Source organism: Tursiops truncatus, chromosome 8, assembly GCF_011762595.2.
Source record: "Tursiops truncatus isolate mTurTru1 chromosome 8, mTurTru1.mat.Y, whole genome shotgun sequence".
Classification (NCBI taxonomy): Eukaryota; Metazoa; Chordata; class Mammalia; order Artiodactyla; family Delphinidae; genus Tursiops; species Tursiops truncatus.
The window spans coordinates 39957149-39982360 of record NC_047041.1 but is presented as its reverse complement, the minus strand read 5'-3'; the positions used below and the strand labels follow the sequence as shown (position 1 = coordinate 39982360).

At 35.2% G+C, this 25212-nt stretch overlaps 1 protein-coding gene across 5 annotated transcripts in view; it reads right to left on the bottom strand.

Annotated features, from left to right (window-relative positions):
* Positions 1 to 242: 242 nt before the first annotated feature.
* SLC36A4 (solute carrier family 36 member 4) overlaps positions 243 to 25212 on the bottom strand; it is a 45967-nt gene continuing 20997 nt past the window's right edge. For all 5 annotated transcript variants that reach the window (XM_004324696.4, XM_019923806.3, XM_073808319.1 and 2 more), the window contains 5 exons: positions 24051 to 24278; positions 22012 to 22110; positions 18823 to 18992; positions 10400 to 10569; positions 243 to 4523 (listed from right to left, as the gene is read on the bottom strand). In XM_004324696.4, coding sequence (XP_004324744.2) covers positions 4216 to 4523; positions 10400 to 10569; positions 18823 to 18992; positions 22012 to 22110; positions 24051 to 24278 — 975 coding nt within the window. In that variant the 3' untranslated portion in view covers positions 243 to 4215. The remainder of the gene's footprint in view (positions 4524 to 10399; positions 10570 to 18822; positions 18993 to 22011; positions 22111 to 24050; positions 24279 to 25212) is intronic.

Below are 25212 nucleotides of genomic sequence, written 5' to 3'. Positions count from 1 at the left end.
ATTCACTCTGAAGGAAGTTCTGGTCATGGTTTTGAGTACGACCTTTCATTTTTAGTCAACTTCTGCTCTTAAATCCCAGAGGTGCATAATATCAGCTTCCAAGATTGAGGGTCACATGACAAGGAATTAACCGCAAAGACTTATTAAAATGTTATTATGAGAATATACTAGTGCCTTTTCCAGTTTATGACCTTTTTCAATGTCATTTAACCTTATAAAAGAAAAATTTATTTAAAAAGGTATTTGCAAGCAAAATAATATTTTATTGAAAATTCAGAAGTTACAGTACTTTAAGACATTTTTTCATATTATAAAGAAAAATAAGTTAAAAGAGAAAGAATAAACTCAAGTGCACTGATATTTAGTTTTCATTCAAACAAACATCATTTTGAAAAACCAAAATCCATAGCTTAATTTATTCACGGTATAAACACATATTTTCCTATTTCTCATCAAGAAAACTAATGGAATAATTTTCAGAGTAATCTTTCAACACATCACCTTCCTGGATCCAATTTAAATGGCAAATTAGTATCTAACTCCACCGACTACTGGAGTGTGTGTATGTGTATACATAAGAACTAGGTAACCTTGATATAAAATTTTTAAGAATGAGAGTGATTTGTCACTTCATTTTATCATAGGGCAATAAACAGCATTTCTAAAGCATGTTTTCTTATCCCCTAGGTTAAAACCAACCACTTTCAGAAAGGTGTTTAGCCTAGTGAGCACTAGTGGCATAAGTAAGATTAATTATGGTTAATCATACTGCCAAAGTGTTACTATTACAGTCAGCCATTTAGTATTAAGAAGTATCTTGTTATGACTTTTAGATCAAAGTCTCTCAAATTTTCTTATGAAGGGGAGCTAGTTGAGCCAAAAAGATTAAAAGACTCATTTTTTAAAAACTCATTTTATAGTATCAATGGTCTATATTTTTACCAAATTATTTTCTCAACAGAACATATTCATTGAGGCACTGGTATCACTTACATAATTTTATTTGTTATTTCCATTAGCTCTATTATGTATCCTCTCCCTTTCAAATGAAGAAAGGAGTGGGTACATACTTTTAGTAAACAAATGCAGTACTAAGCTGCTGTACTGCCACCTCTGGCATGTCAGTCCCAGAAGATGCCACGGGGAAGCTACAGTAAGCATGTCCACAGCTGGACATGGCACTAATGTAGGACGTCAATTAATATTTGTATAGTACTTTACAGTTAGAGAGCTTTTCTGTAACTACTATGAAAACAGTGAATGAAATCACCCCACGTTAGGACATTTACAACATGCACGTTGCATAAAATGCTTACAAAAATGTTAATTGCATTACATAGGCAAAAGGCAGAAATTGTTTTAATAGAGGAGAATCCAGAGAGGACAGAATTAAAACATAATGTAGCACTTGCTAACACAGTGCTTTTTTTCATTTGGTAACACCATACAAATTTGTCTTTAACTAAGAAAAAACTAGGTCTTCAGTCGTGGAGAAATCTGGCCATGGCAGGACAAGAAAATACTCTGATAAAAAATAAAAAAGGTCTGAAAGCCACTGTTTTGACAAGTTGACTCTGAAACTGGTGAAACCCTTTTGGCTGTAAGGGAACAGTGATGACTGACTTAGCTCAGAGGTCATCAGAGGTGAATAAAGCTTTCCTCCCCCCCCCCCCGCCCCACTCCACTAGTAGAAAAGGCTCGTAGGCACCTGATTAGCTTTCAGAGAAGAGGGTGATTTACTGTGGTGGCAGATGAAATGCTGAAGTCATTTAAGCAATAATGTAATGGACCAAAGATACCGGATACAAAATTTGACAGGTGCAATCACTCTCATTTTTCCAGGTCCCAAAGTAAAATCAACAGCTGGTTTAATCAAAATATCTTCTCCAAGCATCTTAGAAAATGTTATGACTCTTTAAAACTAAATTTTCAGAGGAAAAATACTGCTTGATTTTTTGCAAATAAAACACATCATTAAAAATCCTTAAGTAAGAGTGCATTTATACATCTAAATAGTATTTCTTGTTAAGAATTAAAACCGCTCTCTCCCTTCTTAGCCCCTCTTCCTTTCTGCATTTCAACTTTTCTCTTGTATTTAAAGTACTGATAATTTAGTGAATTGAGTACTGTATGTCGAGTCAGCACTCATTGCTTAAGGAGGCCTGGTTGATAATGTACCCACCATTTGTTCATTGAATTTAAAATTTATATATTACTATTATCAGCTATTTGAAATTTCATTAAATGTGATAAATTCCATAAGGAAAATAAACAAAGGCGAAAGTATAAAAATAAAGTATCACACATAGACTAGAAATACTATCTGAAGACAGCTGACAAAAACCTAATAGTGCTTTCTATTAAATAATAGTCTTCAAGTCATATTATACCAAGTTATACATTAAAAAACACCTAATTTACTCTTAGATTCAAGATTATATAACATTAGTTTCAATGACAATTACTTTGCCTATAACTTCTTCCGCATTCTCCCGTGACTAAAGGTTCAACATAACAGATTTGACATAAAAGTGTCACAATTATTGGTGATTCTCAATGCAAATGTTTTTTAAAAAGTTTTGATTCTTAAGAATCTGTACCAAAATAAAGCTTCTGATATATCTTTGGATTATACTTGATGACTCAATGATGTAAGCAAAAAAATACTCGCGGTAACATTTACATATAAAAATACAGAATATATACACTACTGTGATCTTGGTGATATCTTACAGTATTACAAATTAGAGTATCACCAACCAGACTAAAAAGTTCGATGAGTTTTAAAGTATGAATTAAAAAAAATATATCAAGATTCTTAGTTTTAAACTTAACCATTTTCATATTCCATGCCCACTGAGATTCTTTGTTTTGGTTAATAACTGGGCTTGAAGAATATGGAGGAATAAAAGGCATTTCTCTGGAAGAAGCCTGGAGTGTCTCAGTATCTAGCAGAGTTTATTATTGTCTTGATTTTTTCCTAGGCCTGAATCTTTCTCTTATTCTGCCCATTCAGATCAATGGAAGGCTATGATAAGGAAAGCCATGAGGCTGAAAAGAGTACACAAGTCCTGTATTGTGTCAAATCTCTATTTTTTGCCATTAGGAAAGATAGTGCCTACAAACCTAGAAAGAAAGAAACAATAAGGAGAGCTAAATCCACACATAGGACAGCTGGGCACCTTCTACCATCCAGCAGTTAAACCAGCAAGGCATTTCTATTCTGTTTAAAAAGCACTGATTGCTTCTTTCCCATGTTGAGGCTTACATGGCCATAGTGCAGGCTTTTTAGAGTTCCCTGACTTTCTGCTCAGGTCACATATACTTGTCAAAGATCATGACTTACAAAATACTGAAATATAATTAAACAGACTTAATACTAAAGTTAAACAACATAACTGATTCTTTTTCTAGGATGTGAAGTGAAAGATAAAAAATCCTGGACTGGGAATCAAAAGATCAGGTTCTCTTCATCTCAAGGCTGAGGGGTCTTGATCAAGTTACTTAACCATCCTGGCTATTCATTTCCTCAGGTAAAAAAAACAAGGGAATATGTATTGGATAACTTTTAAAGTCTCTCAAATTTGGTTGAAACACTAAGTCAGAATCTTGCACAGTGCCTTTTGGTTTTCAGTATGAAGATCAGCTACCATTAAAGAATAGTGTCAAAATAATTCTGGTTTGGGGGATTTTCTGATTCTTACATTATGGCTAATGAGAGTTTTCTAAACTTCCACAGGGAAAACGTAAGTATTTGGCTCTCTAATAAAAACATAATCGAGATAGTTCTACATTATATACAAAGTATACTTTAAAATTCATTGGGATGGTCAGATTTTAGTCATCTATACTTCTTTTATTCTCTTATTGTTGAAACCCTGTTCTCTCCTCAACTGGGTGGCAACAGAGTAGCATGGAGGTAAAAGAGAGAATCCTAAAGTATTTGATTGAGAGAAGAATAACAGAAGCATTTTCATTCTTTAATTTTTTTAACATTTTAATTTTTTCAATTTTCAGAACTAAAATTTTTGAAATTGCTGCTAATACGTAAAACCACAAATCTGTCGTAGTTTATCAGTATTGGTAAAGAATTATAATTTATTGCCAAAATATCAATGTTGTGCCAAAAGAAAACGGTTTTTAAGTGTATGGCAATGTGTTCCAATGTTCTTATTTTCATCATTTTCAGACTTGAGGCTCATAATTCTGCTTCTACTATTTCAAACCAGATGTAATGCATGTCGAATTCAAATTTAAAGAGGAACTTTGTGGAGTGCCAGCGAAAACTTTGATAGTAGGATAAATAATTTCTTCAACAGTCACATATGCACCTAACAAGAAACCAACAACTCCAGTGAACGCGATAGAGATATTTTTCAGGATCATCCATATACTGTAGTGCTCCTTAGAAAATGTAAGAATTTCAACCAGAGGCGGCAGGATCAAGGCCAATGTGCTGCTGCTCACAGCTCCGACGAAGGAAATCACAATGTCTAAACGAGGAATCAGAATCGCTCCAGCACCTAGAAAATTGAAAATACAAATTTTCCTTATGTAAATTTTTAATACTTATATGAACACTAACTGTAGATACATTCACTACATTAAAATTAATTGATGCAAGTAGGCACTACTAAACTATTGCTTGTGGGAGAATCTGTCACATTCTGTTCTGAGCTAAAAAAGAAAACAAAGAGAGAAACCAAAACAGTGAGTGATATTTCTCGGACTTTGACTTATCAACAGAGTTTCTTACATAAACGACTTTTAATTTTTGCTATGAAGTTCTGGGTGAAGAATGTATTTTCATTACTCTGCCATATAGCTCATTCTATAAAGCACAAAACCTGGGGTGGTGTGATATAAATAAATCATTAAATAAATGAGAGAGAAGAGATAGCTATTCCTTACATTAGAATTCCAATTAACCAAAATAGAAGAAACATTGGAAATAGAAAATCATTATTAAGCAAACACCACGGTAATAACTGTTGCAGGAAAAGTCGATGAAGGATGCTAAAATTAGTGGGCAAAAACTGTATGAGAACAGGATATCTCTCTACAAGATATTTATCAATTATAAAGGGAAAAAGAGTACCTTTACAGTGGAGACATCTGACAGACACCACCTTAACCAAGTGATCAACGTTAACATCACCAATATTGATGCCATGATGTGATGTACTGAGAAGTGCAAAGCATCACCTGTGGCACTCTTGTTAAAAATGCCTAACTTCAACCTAATCATAAGAAAGCATCACACAAATCTACACTGAAGGAAATTCTGCAAAATTACTGACACTTCAAAGACATCAAGGTAAATAAAGAAAGATAAAAAAAGATAACTGTCAAGACTGGAGGAGACTAAGTAGACATGACAACTAAATTCACGTGGGATCTTGGATTGGCTCCTTGATCAGAAAAAGGGTATCAGTGGGAAAACTAGCAAAATCAAAATAAGGTCGATTAGTTAACAGCAGTGTCTTAATGTTAATTTCCTTAACTATACTGTGGTATGTAAGCTGATAACATTAGAGGAAATTGAGTAAAGGGCTTATGGTAATTCTACTTTCTTTTACAACTTTTCTAAGTGATTTCAAAATGAAAAGTTAAAAAAAAATAATGTACCATTATTGTCAACAGGATTTTAGTCCAAGATACCATCAAGTCTTCTGCAACTTTTGATCTGGAACTTTCTTGATCTTTATCTTACCAAATACCGACAGAAGGTTTGCAAAAATCAAGACTTATATTCAGGACTTCCCTGGTGGCTCAGTGGTTAAGAATCCGCTTGCCAGTGCAGGGGACATGGGTTCCAGCCCTGGTCCGGGAAGATCCCACATGCCGCGGAGCAACTAAGCCCGTGCGCCACAACTACTGACCCTGCGCTCTAGAGCCCGCGTGCCACAACTACTGAAGCCTGCGTGCCACAACTTCTGAAGCCCACGTGCCTAGAGCCTGTGCTCCACAACAAGAGAAACCACCGCAATGAGAAGCCCGCGCACTGCAACGAAGAGTAGCCCCCGCTCGCCGCAACTAGAGAAAGCCCTCGCACAGCAACGAAGACCCAACGCAGCCAAAAATAAATAAATAAAATAAATAAGTTTTTTTAAAAAGACTCATATTCTTTCTCCAAATTGTCCTTAGATGGTTCATTGAATGATCTGTCGAGGGTTGGAGCTGCCATCAGAAATAACAGCTGAGTTTGCTCACATGAAAGCTGTGACAACTATATCACCACTGCCACCAAAGGTGACTATGTAACCACAGTTCCAGCTGTGAGGACTCTAATTATGTATGTGTTGGCTTTCTTTACTTGTCTTCAAAAGGTATCAGTTTTCTCTCCAATCTTTGTTATCCCTCTTTTATTTCTAAGTTTACCTCCTTTTGCTTTTCTTTTTTCTCTGTCTTTGTCTCTTACTGAACTTTCTGTGGTATATATACAATTTAATTCATGCTCTTTGTAATTAAGTCTTGAGTTTGCAGTCTACTGGCTTCTTTGCTTCTTAATTTTCAGTTTATGGTTTTCTCCCCTCCCCTATTCTCTTTGTGGCCCTCGATGTTTTTCAGGAGGATGTGGGATTAATTTGGAAACACCACATTTCTTACAACTACAATTATTTACCACTTTTTATTTACATTATTACAAAAGCTAAAACCCTAAAAATTATTTTGAGATCATAAATCTAGCTGCACACCTACAAGGCTGAAGTACAAGAAACCTTCCTAAGTAAAACAACTGAATTTGAAGAAGTTGGAACTCTAAACTAGAAATACTTTATAAAGTGGACCCCTGTTTAATGGATGCGTGCCACATCCTTTTAACATTTCTCTCAAGGGAACTATAAAGTATAACTCTCAAACACAATCAGAACCTTTTAAAATTCATTGACTATATCCATTTTGTGGAAACATGCTTCACCTACTTATAGTAGGTGGCAGTATTTAAAAGGACAACCATACAAACATGACTACAACCTTGCCATCTGAAGAATGGAATCTACTTTTCATCATTAGTGTTTTCCGATAATCCAATATGTTACTAGTAAATCAAGTGAAATGTTGGAAAACCATGCGGAGGAACACTATAGTATTTTAGAATTTACGCATTCGGACTGAAATTCCACTTATCAAACACTTTTAATTTTTTTGTGTGCGTGTGGTACACGGGCCTCTCACTGTTGTGGCCTCTCCCGTTGCGGAGTACAGGCTCCAGACGCCCAGGCTCAGCGGCCATGGCTCACGGGCCTAGCCACTCCGCAGCATGTGGGATCTTCCCAGACCGGAGCACGAACCCGTGTCCCCTGCATCGGCAGGCAGACTCTCAACCACTGCGCCACCAGGGAAGCCCTATCAAACACTTTTAAATCATGAAATTTATTGATTAAAGTCATTCTTTCAATGTTATATAACCAGTAGATATCTGCAAGTAAAAAATGGCTTGAAACGTTATTAGATAATGTTATTAGTCAGACGAGGAAGAGAAATATATACACTTTAGGCAAATCCAACATAGAAGAACTCAAAAATCACAAAAACAGTAAGTCAAAGGAAAGCTTGGGATAAGGATAGTTTATTTATTACAAATATTCGCTATAGGATTACTATAAATAGGTTGGCCCATGTCATTTACAGACAGTTGTTATGAATATATCTATTAAGTACTAATTAAGCTTATCCAGTATTTCCCAAAACTATATTATAGAGAAAAAGAATGTATCCTTAAGGTACAAAGTTTCCTCTAACATGAAAAAAGAGCCTATTTAGGTCCATTTTTTTGCAGCTAAATGGTGAAAGCAGATATATCAGAAAATAAAATAAAATGCCTGATATTGTAACATCAACAACAAAACTGTGAGAAACACTCTAGCACATAAATTTTAATTACACAAAGAGTGAATGGTCCTCTCCATATACCTACTGGCTCTTAAGATAGAATATTAGGGTACAGAATGGTACTTTTTCTCATCTGCAGTGACAACTAACTTAAATGAAGGATTTTAGTATGTCTTCTTAGTATTCTACAAACTACCAAAGATTTATGCTTTATGTCGTCATAGTTTACTAGAAGTAGAAAGCACACTCTCAGATCCAAGGGCTTTTCAAATTAGAAATAGTAGAAGGATCAATGAATTGGACAATAACAGAAATAAGCAGTATTTAACATATTTTGCAGGTTCAATTCAAACAGGGAATCAAAATACTCATGTCAAATCAAAATTTAACAGCTTTTTCTACAGGTCTGCTTTTAAAATAAAAGGCATTTATTGTAGTCCAAGGTGGCCTCTGGCCAGTTTCTATCCACTCTTCTCCCTCACCTGTGCAATGCCTATCTAGCAGGGAAGTGCCTACAGGGAAATGCAGGAAGAGTCTGACCCATCCTTTCAAGCTTTTGAGTTCCACCAAGAAGATACTGTGAAACAGTGATTCAAATACTAAACGGAGACTTGGACATAACCAGTATAACCCAAGCTGATGAGCCCACTACTTTGAAGACCCATCCTGTAAACGTGGATTCAGTACTTGGAAGGGATTATGGAACGCTGAAACATGCAAACCCAGCTGAGCCTCCACTCTCATTGCAAGTGCTGCACTGCCTGCTCTACAGATATGACAAGGCCCCATCAGCTCTCCACGCATTCATCAATAAAGAGCCTGACCCAGAAGCTTATCAAGTGCTTTGGAGAACAGATTCAAAACAGTCCCGTCATGAATATCACTTGGCTTTTACTTTAATTTGGAAGGATGGGCCAAAGACGTAAATGAAGCTCAGTGTCCAATGATGTGTTTCAGGGAAGTAGGACAGAATATGGCACGCTCTGTGTTCTCTTTGTTCAAAGTATGCTGTAAATATAACCCTCATATATGGTTAAGTAGGTTTACCTACTTTTAACTAAAAGAAAGAAGCAGCAAAGAAAAAGCTGCAATCCTCTGTGACATGAACTCAGCTCCTGAGGAAAAGCCCTGGCTTCTGGGAATAAACCCTGGTAACAGATGTGCAGTATGGTCTGTACCTCAGCAGACAGGCAGCTCAACATAACGACAGCAGCCCATGTGCAGAAACAGATGAAGTTATTAAAATTCAGTAACTAACTCTAAAAGGAGACATACTATCAGAATAGAACGGTCTTACATCTACTGATAAAAGGACTTTGACTGAAATAAGTCTTTGTGTTTAGTAGTTGTCAAAATGTCAATAAAATCAATGTGTAAAAAATATTCCAAAATGTTTTAAAGTAACTTTTTCCTCCTGAATGTTTCATTAGTCGTCAAAGTATGGGCTTATTGACGTCATTCCTCAATGTGATTTCCCTTCTTAGTTTACTTATTTCATTTAAGTGATTACTTTGAAAAATAAGTTTTATCTAATTTTCCCAGTTTTGCTTTTTCTTTGAACACAATGTAATACACCCAATTCTTTAAATCTAGGCATAAGCTCCACCCCAAGCTGCTCAATGTAATTGACAGAGTTGCCCAGAATTTCTAGTTCTACCATTCTCTAACCTTGAGTGGGCCAAGATGGTTATTCACATCTTCTATAGAATTTCCAAAGCTGCTTGTTCCCCAAAATCCCCAGTAATCTGGTCCCTGGTATCATTCTAAGCAATCCCGTTAGTTCAGTGTTGCAGTCATCTTTCTATTTGAGATTATCGTAAAAGTGGTGGCAATAAAACAATTATTTCTAACTACTTTGTTAATATTTTTAAATGTCTTATCTTCATTTCACAGTTGAGGAAAGCAGGACTCAAAGGTGGTTTGTAACTTACCTAAAGACACCAGCAAGGAAGTGGGAGGCCTGAGTTTGAACCGTCAGTTCAGTGTGACTGTAAAACTCATACTCTCTCCACTATCCCAAACTCAAGCTCCCTCTCCACGAGCCTCCATCCTTAATTCTACCTTGTGGAGGCATTCTACAATGTGAAACTTTAATAAGAGATTATACACACTCCTTCAAATAATAAGTAAAATAAGCCACTGAAATTATTAAAGACCAAAACAGAAAAAAACCCATTCGTATAGGTAGACATGGAGAGTTAAAATGTTAAATATACAAAAGTTAACAGATACAAAAAAGTTGAGGAAAACTAGAAAACCAAAGTAAAATGTGTATCAACAATATAAGGGGTCTTTTATGCATCTGATTTAAATATACTTATATTTCAATCATGAGTGAGGTCATTTCCAAAATAATAAGTTGATTAGTTGTTTTAAGTGTGATAGGAGCTAGTTTGTGTTTTTCTTCTATAGATATAGAATAACAGAATTTTAAACCAAAATGTATCCCAGCTAGGTGAACAAAATTGTTTTAAAAATATAAAAAAATATACTTTTAAGTAGCTTCATTATAAGAAATTCAACAATAAAAATCATTATGCTATAAATATGCAGTGATACTTACAAGTAATAGTAACCAAGAAGGACCTTATAGCAAATTCACAGATTTGCTTCCATTTAGCAGGAAATCTGGATGTGATCACAGGGATAATTATCTCTGCTGGAACATAGAACTGAATTGAATATGTCACAAAGATGCCGAAGGAATAGAGAATTTTCACTGATTGATATAACCTGTTAAAAAATTTCAAAATTTAGTCATTCTTTTATTTCCAGCTTTATTGAGGTACGACTGACCAATAAAATTATAATACATTTAAAGTCCACAACATGATGATTTGATATATGTATACATTGTGAAAGAATTCCCACAACTGAGTTAATCAACAAACATATCCATCACCTCACATATTTGCCTTTTTTTTCCATTTTGGCGATAACACTTTGATTCTGTTCTCTTGGCAATTTCAATTATATAACACATATCAACCACAGTCACCATGTTATACATTAGAGCCTCAGACCTTATTCATCTTTTAACCGAAAATTTGTACCCTTTTACCAAACTCTCCTCTTCTTCCCCATCCACCAGCCCCTGGCAACCACCAGTCTATTCTCTGTTTATTTGAGTCATTAAAACGAAAGTTAGATTAAGACAACAACATGCATGAACCTGGCAGGCATTATGCTAAGTGAAATAAGCCAGAGAAAGACAAATCCTGCATTGTATCACTTAGATGTCAAGATTATAAACAGTTTCCTAAACTGTCGTCAAGCAAGAAGGAATTCGGTAAGTCTCCTTATATAATGTATTCATCATACGAGTGAAGGAGGAAGGAAGAAAGCTGAGTAGAAATAGATTTGAGGGAGGGGATAGGGGGATATATGTATACATATAGCTGATTCACTTTGTTAGACAGCAGAAACTAACATAATGTTGTAAAGCAATTATACTCCAATAAAGATGTTAAAAAAAAAAATGAAGTCCCCAAAATACAAAGTGAAAAAATTGTAAAAAAAAAAAAAAAGAGGGAGAGAGAAATAGATTTGAAAATACTACAAACAGCATAATTAAGGCAAGAAGGAATGCCTTAGGGCCAGCAACAATACTATCTTAATTTTAAAATGATTCAAGATATATTTCTCAGCTTGATGCTTAAACATAAATGGTCAAGCTACTGAAATGTACAAAATAACCAAAAGATTGCTTCATATACTCTGATACGTAATTGTGGAGAATTAAATGAATATTCTTATCAGTTTATTATTACAACATTTCTTTTTTTCTAATTATATTTTAACTTACATGTTTTAAAAATATGATTACCAATATATCTAAAAATATATCATTATGTATATAAGTATAATTACTTTTCTATTTATATAAAACAAATTGTATGGGTTAAAAATCTGGTTATTATTAATACCATTCAGTAATAATTATATGTAATTACTATCACTTGGTGTTACACAGAGTAGAAATGGGAAATAAAATGGTTTGGGTCTTTTAGAAGCTGGTATATTTGCTAATCATCCACCAAAGAGTAATACAGAAATGAGTGTTTAAGAGAAGCGCTACAGTCTTTTAAAATCAACTCTTCCACTTTTACTTCTTTTTTGTTTTAAGAACCCACTAATTTCTATGTTTGATATCTACATTTTCAAGTACTATTTTTCTCTACTCAACTTTTCTATATCTTATCAACCTTTGTTCTCATTTTGGTTTTAAGCATGTATCTGTGGTAACTGTCCATAGGTACTAAGTTTTAGAAATGAAGAGTTGAAAGAAGAATCTACCCAGTAAACTGTCTCTCAAAAGGATAAAAAAACTTGCTTAAAGTGATAGGAATTTGTTTTGATGATATATAGGAATATAAAACAACTTTTAAATAACATATGGTACACGTTAAAAGATATTTTAAAACTCAGTGCCAGGGACTTCCCTGGCGGTCCAGTGGTTAACACTGCCTTCCAATGCAGCAGGTGTAGGTTTGATCCCTGGTTGGAGAACTAAGATCCCACATGCTGTGGAGTGCAGCTAAAAATTTAAAAGAAAGAAGAAAGAAAGAAAGAAAGGGAAGAAAAGGAAGAAAGTGAAGGAAGGAAGGAAGGAAGGGAGGGAGGAAAGGAGGGAGGAAAGAAAGAAAGAAAGAAAGAAAGAACGAAAGAAAGAAAGAAAGGGAAAGAAAGAAAGAAAGAAAAAGAAAACAAGTCTTCAAAACAAAACAAAACTCAGTGCCAAAGTTCTTGAAAGTTAGAGGCTATGTTTTATTCTTCTCTGTATAAACCCCCATGCACTTGGCAGGGGATAGATACTTATTAAATGTTAATTAAATTAATATTAATGATCAAAAATGGGTATGGATAGGTGATTCTTAGAAACTACGTCTAATCATTATCACAAATAAAAATACTTCAAAAATGAAATGACTCTTGCTTGAAAACAAAGTCTGTTATACTGGTAGCAAAGAAATGTAGTATCTTAGTAAAGAGCAGAAATATATTTTTTAAATAATTATTTTGCAGTCAATATATAGAATCAGATTATGGGGGAGAAAACAACTCAACGGTCCAGTGAAAACATAAGTTTTGAAAACAGAGGATTTCAAAAACTGCAATGTTTCTATTCTTTTCCCCACATTGGCTAAGAAATCAATACCTAAACAAAATTCATAGATAAGAATATCTTAATTTTTTTAAAGCTAACCTGGGAAATAGGTGGCTGACTGATTCTCTTTCTCTCAAGGTTGAATACAGAAGCTACTCTTGGAAAGAATCTAGTAAGTCACTTTCCCTCTTGGACCTTTCATGACTGTCAAGAATCTCGAGGGTTAAGATCTGTCAAGAAGTCTTTGTGAGAACTAGCTACAATCCTGTAGCATGTTCACTAGAATGTAAGCACTACGAGGGAGAGATTTTTTTATCTGTTCACTGCTGTTATCACTAGTGCCTGGGAACACTTCCTAGTACAAAAAACACATACAATAAATATCTGTTAGATGAAAAATGAATTTGATAGACGCCCTACGTTTTAAATGTAATAATATTCACTGTGAGGAAGAAAATGACAGACAGAGGAAAGGAGAGGCAGAAGCCGTTTGGGCCAGGATTCCTAGATACAGGCAACTTTAATATTGGAAGATCATGAAGAATTACTGAGGGAGAGGACAGAGGGAATAGTCCAGAATATACAAACCTTCTTTTTCCAGTTTCCCTAAATTTACTGCTCTACTTCTTTGTTTACTGTGCCTCTTGGTGAGTCCATTCTTGCCTAAATATTTTCATCTCAGGGGACAAACTCCTCAGAGTTCAGCTCCCTGATTGTGTGGTAGGGTGAGTTAAGGTGTAGTGTGGCTTGATTACCTGCCACTATTTGTGAGTTTTATTTCCCAGAATACTCAGCCTCCTATAGCTCCTATATGCTGCAAGCATGAGCTCAGACTGAAGGTTTGTTCTGTTTTGGGGGGGAAATGAAGTCCCAGTTCAATATTCTAAATAAATTAAAATACCTACTCCATACCTTCCTGGTTCTTACATGCTACTTTCCTATTTTTGGTTGAATCTCCCCTATCCATTGTGTGCTTCACGAAGAATGCCACGTGTGAGGCAGCAGAAGTTACCTAACTGCTTCTCAGTGTTTGTCTATATGAAAACCTAATATCCTTGATATCTGTTAGTGGAAGTGTGTCTGCTATTTGGGTTACTTTAGTGGAAACCTTGGAAAACCTCTGCTAAAACATCATTCAACTAAGACTAGTAGTAATAAGAGAAATGCTTTTATGCCTAGAACACTATTTAACAAACGTTTACTAAGTGCCTCTTAAATGCTGAGTTATGCGCTAAATTGTGGAGATGCATCACAAACCCAGAAGATGCAGGGTTCCTGCCCTCAAGGTGCTAATGTTCTAGCTCAGAATTGTGAATTTACTTCATTATCATCTTTAAAATACAGCCTTTACTTCAAAAGCTAAATGTAATATATTGAACAATATTATTCATAACTAGTTTTAAAAAATGATGCCTCACTAAGATTGAGGGTAATAAATAATAATAACTTGGAGCCTCTCTAATCCATACTCGCTTTATTCTGGGGCTGCTTTCTAATTCAATCTTTTCTTGTAGAACTACCCCGTATGAACTCTGAGACTTTAAGTCAATGTGGCATCAAAAGCCCTTTACAGCTTCCCATAGCTAGCGGCTATGAGTTCCCTAGGCTCTTGTGACAGTCATTGGATTTCATGCCCAGCCGACAAAGAGTACACTGTATGTTCTCTAAATTGCTAGGCCTATGGCCTGAAGCACGGGTGGGTTGCATTTCAAGAAAGGAACATTAGATATAACCCCATGACTGTTCTAGTCCAAACTTCTCATTTTGGAAGACTATCACTATAACAGACAAGCATCTCCTCTCCAGCATCCCCCAGCCATGGCTAGTATTTTAACTGTCCCAGCTGAAGACCATAAAGAAATAAGACTATAGGCCACAGAAGGCATATATACACAATGAGAAGGTGTTACAAGTTCTCTAAAGGAGAGTATCTTGACTTGCTTTCCTGTTTTTTCCAGATTTTTGTTTCTTAGGATACAAGGCTCTCCTCTTCTAAATAAAAAAGCAGGTGTCTAGCTAGGCTTTCTTGAATAGAAACTATGATCTGATAGTCCCTTTTTAATCAAGGCTGGCGACTAGTTCCTTTCTAACTGGGGAGCCACAGCAATTAGGGATAAGGCAAGAGGTGGGAAGGGGATGCAGAAAAAGGGAAGGATTAATTAAAGCTACTGCAGGGACAGTATCACTCGCTCAGGATTTAGTTGTGAATACCAAAAGCACTCCCTCCACAGCCTTGCCCACTGCTCCTTCACCATGTTCTTAATTCCCTGCGGACAGGAACGTCTCAACTTGACATGCACGCACTCTCACTTTCGCCCTTAAGACTTTCGGTAAATACTTTCGTGAGTAAGAGTAGGGAAGAATTCTGAGATTGTTTCCCCACCTACATTTTATAGTTGACATTAAAAGTACTTGTCAAATTTATTTATAAATTTGTTTTCAGGATTTAGTCTGAATATTATTCCAAGTGGAGAAACATACCATCCTATTTTCTAGACATTATATTGTCTTTGAAAGAGGAACTAAGCTACCATAATTTTTAGCCTTGATTTTCTTATATTAAGCTACTTAAGTTTCTACTCCACATTAAACTGTTACAAAAAAAAAGAAGCACATTTGAAGGAAACAAAATTACATAATCAACTATAAAACAGGTTAATGAAATAAATGCTGAACAACCATATATCTTGTTTGTAGTCATGCCTCCAGCTTGAAACAAATGTATGACATTAAAACATGTTCCATCTTGAAATACCTTTGTAAATATGTCATAGCTAAAGTAAAACTACAATTAAAAATAAATAAATAACACACTGCATGTATGCCTCTTGTGCAACCTGGAAACTATTCTAGGTACTTTCTCTCTGTCATAAATAGTTCCCTACATACCTTTGTTCTAACAACATTCTGGACTCCAGTGAAGACCCAGGATTCAAATGATTACTGAATAGCAGTCAAACTCTCATTAGGAAGCCAGCCAAAATATATACTATTTATTTTATTTTATTTTTTTAATGGGAAACAATGCTTTATTTTTTCTTAACATCTTTATTGGAGTATAATTGCTTTACAATGGTGTGTTAGTTTCTGCTTTATAACAAAGTGAATCAGCTATACATATACATATATCCCCATGTACGTATACCCCCTTGCATCTCCCTCCCACCCTCCCTATCCCACCCCTCTAGGCGGTCACAAAGCACTGTGCTGATCTCCCTGTGCTATGCGGCTGCTTCCCACTAGCTATCTATTTTACAAAATATATACTATTTAAACTTAAGGTTTCACAGACTTTTACCCAAGCAGCTAAAGGAGTGGTGTGATTTCAATTAAATCAGCATTTATTCTTTGCATTTATCAAAACTAAGGAGTTACCTTCTATTTCATAAATAAGGTAGCAAGTCTGCATTGTAATAACTGCCAATATCCTTTTTAAATCTCCAAAGACCAATCTCTGGAAGAAGAAAAAACCCTGTATATTGCTTCATTTAGCAGAATATGGTTCTAATATTAAAGAAAATATTAAGATGTATATAATATTAATATGAATATTCATACTATTTACTTACAGTTGACCCTTGACCAACATAGAGGTGAGGGGTGCCAACCCACACAGCTGAAAATTCGCATATAACTTTTGATTCCCCCCAAAATTAACTACTAATAGCCTACTGTTGACTGGAAGCCTTACTGATAAACAGTCAATTAACGCATATTTTGTATGTTATATGTATAGCTACATATATTTTATAGATTTATGACATACCTAACTTTTTAATTTTTTTGATATTTCTAGGCTATGTAGTTTCTGAGTTTTTTCAAATTGTCGCAAATCTCAACAAGTTTTTCAAGGAGGTGGGTCAAAAACATCTTGCTGCAATTTATGTCAAAGAGTGTTCTACCTGTGTTTTCCTCTAAGAGTTTTATAGTGTCTGGCCTTACATTAAGGTCTTTAATCCATTTTGAGTTTATTTTTGTGTATGGTGTTAGGGAGTGTTCTAATTTCGTTCTTTTACATGTAGCTGTCCAGTTTTCCCACCTCCTAGAGTAATGAAAATAAAAACAAAAAGAAAACCATAAAGAAGACGAAAAGACAACCCTCAGAATGGGAGAAAATATTTGCAAATGAAGCAACTGACAAAGGATTAATCTCCAAAATATACAAGCTGCTCATGTAGCTCAATACCAAAAAAAGAGACAACCAAATCAAAAAACAGGCAGAAGACCTAAATAGACATTTCTCCACAGAAGATATACAGATGGCCAACAAACACATGAAAAGATGCTCCACATCACTAATTATCAGAGAAATGCAAATCGAAACTACAATGAGGTATCACCTCACACTGGTCAGAATGGCCATCATCAAAAAATCTACAAACAATAAATGCTGGAGAGGGTGTGGAGAAAAGGGAACCCTCTTGCACTGTTGGCGGGACTATAAATTGATACAGCCACTATGGAGAACAGTATGGAGGTTCCTTAAAAAACTAAAAATATAACTACCATATGATCCAGCAATCTCACTACTGGGCATATACTCAGAGAAAACCATAATTCAAAAAGGCACATGCACCCCAATGTTCACAGCAGCACTATTTACAATAGCCAGGACATGGCAGCAACCTAAATGTCCATCAACAGAGGAATGGATAAAGAAGATGTGATACATATATACAATGGAATATTACTCAGCCATAAAAAGGAATGAAATTGGGTCATTTGTAGAGACGTGGATGGACCTAGAAAGTGTCATACAGAGCGAAGTAAGTCAGAAAGAGAAAAACAAATATCGTATATTAACACATATATGTGGAATCTAGAAAAATGGTATAGATGATCTTATTTGCAAAGCAGAAATAGAGACACAGACATAGAGGACAAATGTATGGATACCAAGGGGGAAGGAGGGATGGGAGGAATTGGGAGATTGGGATTGACACTATACACTATTGACACTATGTATAAAATAGACAACTAATGAGAACATACTGTATAGCACAGGGAACTCTACTTAGTGCACTGTGGTGACCTAAATGGGAAGGAAATCCAAAACAGAGGGGATATATGTATATGTACAGCTGATTCATTTTGCTGTACAGTAGAAACTAACATAACATTGTAAAGCAACTATATTCCAATAAAAATTAATTAAAAATTATTTTCTAATATGTTAATTGAAAAAAATCCACGTATAAGTGGACCCATGCAGTTCAAACCCATGTTGTTTGAGGCTCAACTGTACAATGTGGCCTAATTGTGTTCAGAAAGGACTTGGGGCACATACAGTATTAAAGGTGACCAGTAAAACAGTGAGGGCCATGAGTGATGGGTTGTAATTTTTAATCAGGAACCCAGAGTGTTGTATTTTTGACAGCAAGGATAAGTATTAAATTTTTTTAATAAGGTGAGTGTATATTAAAAGATTCATGTTTTGTATGGACACCAAGGGGGGAAAGCAGCGGGGGGGGGGGGGTGGTGTGATGAATTGGGAGATTGGGATTGACATGTATACACTGATATGTATAAAATGGATAACTAATAAGAACCTGCTGTATAAAAAAATAAATAAAATTCGAAAAATCCAAAAAATAAAAATAAATAAATAAATAAAAGTCATGTTTTACTCTTATATGTTACTCAAATTTGGAACACCCTATAATTCTGAATCTTTTAAAAAAATCCCACAAGAATATGTAAAATCACAGGTGATCTCTTCTGAAGATTATGAAAAAAATTTAGATTACACAAATAAAAAAATCGCAGTAAAGATTTTAAATGTTTAAATCATAAAACCAAGAATACACCTTTGTCATGAAACATTGGTAAATTATACTACAAAATACACAAACTAGGTTAACAAACTCTTGTCTACCTACCACACATCTTGGGGAAGATTTAAAGTTATGCTGCCTTTGATTTCATCATGGAAACACATATATCCTAAGGTAGCTAATGTTACATACAGGGTTGTAACAATTCCCATGCCAATATTCAATGCTTGGGTGAAGCGTTTTGATTCTTTCATTTGGTTTTCCAGTGGAAGGACCTAAGAAGAGAATGCAAATAATTTAAAACAATCTAATATCCCGTCTTATATGTACGCAAATGAATCCTTCTATAGTTTATATGCAAACATAATTGTAGATGTATTTTTCTACGTGTTACATATTTTTTCACACTACAGATTTTTTTATTCTTAAAATAAAAAGATTTGAAATCAGCTCTTAGTAGGCAAAACTATCTGTCAGGTTTTTTAAAATAAACTTCTTACTCTGGAATAATTTTAGATTTACAGAAAAGATGCAGAGACAAACAGAAGACTCCCATATATTCCTGACCAGTTTCCGCTATTGTTAACATTTCACACTACCTAAGTACCTGTGTTACAACTAAGAACCAATATTGGTACATTACTATTAAACTCCAAACTTTATTTGCATTTCACTAGTTTTCCCACTAACGTCCTTTTTCTGCTCCAGGGTCCCATCCAGGACAGCACATTGCATTTTGCTGTCCTGTCTCCTTAATCTCCTCTGGTCTGTGGCAGTTTCTCAGTCCTTCCTTATTATCCGTTACCTTGACAGCTTTGAGGAGCATTGGTTAGGTATTTGGTACACTGTCGCTCTATTTGGGTTTGTCTGGTGTTTTCTTCATGACTAGACTGGGAAAATAGGTTTCAGAAAAGGATACCACAGAGGTGCAGTGCCCTTCTCATCACCCATGCTATCAACGTGATTTATCACTGGTGAAGTTAATTTTGATCACTTGGGCAAGACAGTGTTTGCCAGGTTTCTCTGCCTGTAGAGATTTTTCCTCCTGCCTCATCATACTCTATTCATTGGAAGTAAGTCACTACAGATAGAGGGGATTAAATTAGAGCTCCTGGAGGGCGGGTATCTACATAAGTTATTTGAAAATCTGCCCTACGTACTTATTTATTTAATCATTTATTTGTATAAGTATGGATTCATGTATATCTGTTTTATACTTTGAGTATGAATCCCAAACACTATTATTTATTTTGTTGCTCATATCGTTCCATCTTTGGTCTCATGAATTCTATCAGGTTGGGTCCTGTGTCCCTTTGACATGCATCCATTCTTTTGTTTTTTGAGCACTTCCATACTTTCTGGCACTACAAGATGCTCCAGACCCACATTGAATTTCCTTGCTTCAGCCCTACAATCAGCTATTTCTCCAAAGAACTTTGGTTCCTTTGTTGGAGAACTGTATTTAGAACTCAAGATCTGGGCGCTGAGTGTGCTCATTGCTACTGGGTGCCACTGCTTCCAGTTCTCTCAGCAGACAGAGTTAGGAAATATATGGATGTATACTAACCCATGTATATACATGTCTATAACTGTTCCTATATCTATCCATCTGTATCTAACGTCCGTCAATTTAATAAGATGAATATTTTCATTATGGGGAAAAAAAAAACCTTTAAAGGAAAAAAGGCTAACTGAAAGGTTAATTTTTTAGGCAAATATTTGGAGATTTTGACCATACAATTTGACCATGCAGTGAAAGACACTAAGTAATAATAATAACAAGTATTTACTGAGTGCTTACAATGTGCTAGGTATTTTTCAAAAGCTTTGCATGTAATACATCACATCGTATTTACAATAACCTCATGAGATAATAACTAATTTCATCTCCACTTTTCAGGTGCGTTAGTCAGGTCTACGTGGAAATTTTAAGTGATTAACAGAAAACAGAACAGTGAACAATTTGTATGTTCCGGAGATAATCCAGACCTGAAATAAGAAGCTAAAGCCAAGAACGGTGTCAATGCAGCTAGAAAAGGAGGAAGAGAAGGAAATGAACATTTACAGGGGCTCCCTCAAGCAGCATTAAATGTTTTACACATAATCTCCTTTATGGAATAGATTTGGGGAAATATGAAAAGAAGACTCAACATGTCTTAATTACTGACTGGAATGGGGAAACCAGGGACACAGTGAAAAGAAATACTCCAACATTTCAAGCTTGAGTGAGTGGAAGTAAAACTAAAATAAATAGAGAAATGAGAAAGTGAAACTGGTTTTAGATTTAAAAAAAAAAAAAAAGGTTATCTGTCAGACTTCGGAGTTGTTGAATTTGAGATGTCAGAGGAACAACACTTAACTGGAAATGTCCAACAGTTAACTAGAGCTTACTAGTTAAAGCAGAAATGAAAATCTACACTTATATCTGTAACACAGATAAGTGGAGCTGTAAGAATTAGTGAGAATTCTATAAAGGAGAATTCAGAGAGAGCAGAAACCCAAGTAAAATGGCATAAAATTGTCTTTTAGTTCTGTTTTGTCTGCGGTTCATATAAATAGATGTTTATGAGTGGTTTTGCTCCCATACCAAACCATCAGGCTATGAAACATAAGCTGTGGAGTAAACAGCAATATTCAACTTTCCCCAAATCTACATATTCTAGGCTTGAAATGAACTGGAAGCATCTTTAATGGAAATATTTAGGATCTCAGAATTCTCAGGATGTTTGTATCTCTTGGTATTAGCTTTATGATAACATCATTTCTCAAAACAAGTATGATACGTATAAATCTAAGAAGAGAATTTATATTTGACTCTTCTTATGCAATAGTAACTTTGTAACAATTTCAATTCATTTAAAATCATCTAGTCTATAAAATATGATGTTTGGGATTTGTCTGAATATAACCCAGACTTGCTAGAGTAGACAGAATACACATCAAACAAAATTAGCCATAAGTTAATGGTTTTTGAAGCTGGGTGATGCTTACATAGGCGTTCATCACACTATTCTCTAAGTTTTGTATAGGTTTGAAAATTTCCACGATAAAATGTTAAAAAATCATCTATTCAAATGTTCTCACTTTACAGATTAAGAAAAAGTGATACATCTAAGATAAAAGTCTTGGTAAGTAGAAGTAAACTATAATTCAAGTCTATCGTACCAAAATGCAAATCGTTTTCTGGGAATAAAAAAAATAGAAACGAAAGAAAAACAGGCATTTTTAAATGTAAATAAGTCCTTGTGTTAACTTAAGATTTTAAAACAACAGTAATAAAGACTAAATCCTTACCACTCCTATGCCTTCAAAAGCAAATACAGCAGTACCAAAAAAGAGAGGGTATTTTTTCCAGCCAGCCACTACTGGAAGGTTGTGGGGATCTGGCATATTCTGGAGAAAGAAAAAATAAGATGTCAATAACTTACATCTTTACGTACTTGAAAGAATTTAAAATGGAAGAGCGAAATCATATACTTCTGAGCTTCACAGCAGCAAACGTGTATTATAAATGTGAATAACTCTTTCAATAAAAACTTTAAGCATCCTATGTTAAACGTAGCCAAGCCGTTAGGATTTCACTGCCAAAAGCAATTGTTTCCCTCAAGCCCATACATTCCATCTGAGCTAAATGCTCCTGATTACCTGTTTCCACCTGTAAGTCCCAGGCTGTTCTCACTGGGTATGGCTCCTGCCATAATAGGAAATACATAAGCATATTCAACGTCTGAGCTGAGAGCCATATAGTCAGTTATCAACCACTGCTGACGGTGTCCAATGAAATTCATTCCCCACTCTACTTTCCTTGCTCTTTTGGTCTCTAAGATTTCCCGACTTTGGCTTTCTATCCCAATAACGCTGTGCTGTTCTCTAGAACAGGTCTCCTCGTGGTTTCAGCATCTTACTCTTTGACCTGACAGTTGCCATTACCCTTATTACTTGTGCCTATGCCTTGACTCTGGCTTTGATTTCTTGGTCTTGACTCATATAGCCTTCTTCTAACTCTCATTATCTGGAAGCTCACAGACTGCGCATCTTGTTCAAGATCCCTGGGTCCACACTGGCCACTTCTTCCAGCTAGCCCAAGTCTCCTCACCAGCCTGTGTTCTCTGCCTTTACCTGACTAGAAGTGGAATTCAAGGCCAATGAAAGAGGATGAACAAAGAAACTGAAGTGTGACAGCACAGGGAAAATTTGGGGAATAGATTTAGAAGATCTGAAGCATAGGTAGAACTGTGTGATATAATGGTGAAACATAAGCTAGGGTCAAAATGAAAAAATTATTAAAATGTTTGGATTATTGGATAACGCTAAACTGTACTTCAAGGCTCACATGGTTCCCTCTACCTAAGGAGCCTCCTTTTCTGCTCCACTAACTCCTACATGTCCAGCCAAGGGGTCACGAACTCCAGAAAGCCTTGTGAGATCTTCCTGCCTGTCCCCTTTCACTCTCACATGCTATAACAAAGAGTCTACAGGCTTTGGAATTAAGATGGGGCAAAAAGGCAACATAGATCCATCATAAAAGAATTTGTAATGAATTGCTAATGGAGATTTTAGGACAACTGCTTTGGCAGCAATGTATAAAATGGACTGTATCAGGAAAAAATAGGATTCTCCACCTTTTTTGAGTCACTGGCTCCTATGAGAGATGAAAGCTATACAGCTGCTCAGTAGAAAAATGCATATATACATACAGAAACACTAAATCTTATCAATAATTTTAAGGGATTTGCAGATCTCCTGAATCCCATCAATAGAATATTTTAAGGAAACTTGGCTAAGGATCTCCAGACTGCCGACAATGAAATGAGTTGAGGTTATTGCATACATCAGATAAAGAGGTTACAGCCTAGTGTAGTGGCAGTGAGCTGAAGTGGTGGCAGCAAATAAAGGTTCAGAAGTGAAAGAGAATTATAAAATCATGTCTATATTCCCGTCTCTTGTGATTGGTTTAAATCTTAAAGGAATAAACAGAACACTAATGAGTTCTTTGTTTCACGTTAGGTAATGCACTAAGGCACGATCCTAAATCTCACAACTCTAATAAGTCAGGTATTACTATCTTCTGAAGCAACATCATACAGCCCAGAAGCATACTTACCAGGATTCAAAACCAGATCTGACTACAAAGCCTATGCTTTCAATCTCTATGTCATATATTGCTTATTCAACTAAACAGTATCCCCGAGAAGGAAACCAGAGTTCCCTGATTATCTCCTGTGTGACACATATGAAGTAGAGTCTTTACTTATCATTACTTTTACCTCCAAAGTGAAAAACATTTACTTGTTAAGAAACATATGACACGGTTAAAAACATGTTATACTTACCCTAACAATGTACTGATAAATTATCACAAGACTCACAGCCATGGAAACGTTGGCAAGGAATGAAAGCACAAATAGATTCTTGAGCTCACGAATGAAGACCAGAAGAATCAGAAATGGAAGGAAGCAAAGCATATATATCCTTAGGTCAATAGTTCTTCTCTCACATGGATCTGATGAATTGGTACTATTCAAAACAAACACTTTACTCTCCAGGAACCCTTCATGAACCTATACGGGATTACCAGGAGAATAAGGAAGAGGGGGGAAAAAAACTTCCATCAACTTATAATAATAAAGGAGAAATATGAAAAAAATTATGATCTATATACACTCTATGATAAATTCATTTACAATAAATAAAAGACACAGTTTTAAGATACTCTAGTGTCTTAGAAATATATATATCAAATTTAAGGATAATTAAAATAGGATAATCTTCTTTGCAAAATAACTTTATCATACTGTGAAAAGAAAGTTCACTAGAAAATTATGAGGATGGATTTACTAATTTATTGTGAAGCTTTGTGACTGTGGTGCTCATGATGCCTAGAAAGGCTCAACCTGCTTCTCAGATAATCAGAAGTGGAAGCATGCTTGTCCCAAATGGCCACTGGGTATTCTACTAACATACTTTTCTCAAAGTAAGAAACAATCTCTAAGTACCTCTTAGAAATGTACAGCACTCAAAATTAAATTTAGAAATCAGAGCCTAACTTTAAAGGTATTTTATAAAGCAACTGCTGATGAATCATCATCACTGTCAATAAATATTTGTTAAAAATCAACTATCTTCATGCATGCTAGACACTAAATAGATTTTTATTTGAGCAAAAAACTTCTACAAGATAAATCAACTTTGCCTCAGAATTTATTCAGCCACGTCTATAAAACTATATTCAACTTTCAAAAGAGATTCAATGATTATGGGCTCCATTTATTAAAAATTGTCCTTGATTCAATTAATCACATAATCCAACTTACAAAAATAGAAATGAAATTATAGAGGACTTTAAAAATAATCTTTAAAACTCACAGCACAGGCAGATCAAACTATAATATAAATTCCAGTGAAAATCTATTTGCCCCAAATACTGTACCCTCCTTTGAACACAATGGAACGCAAAGACTTATCAAGTCTCTGGATACATAAATTCTTAAGAAC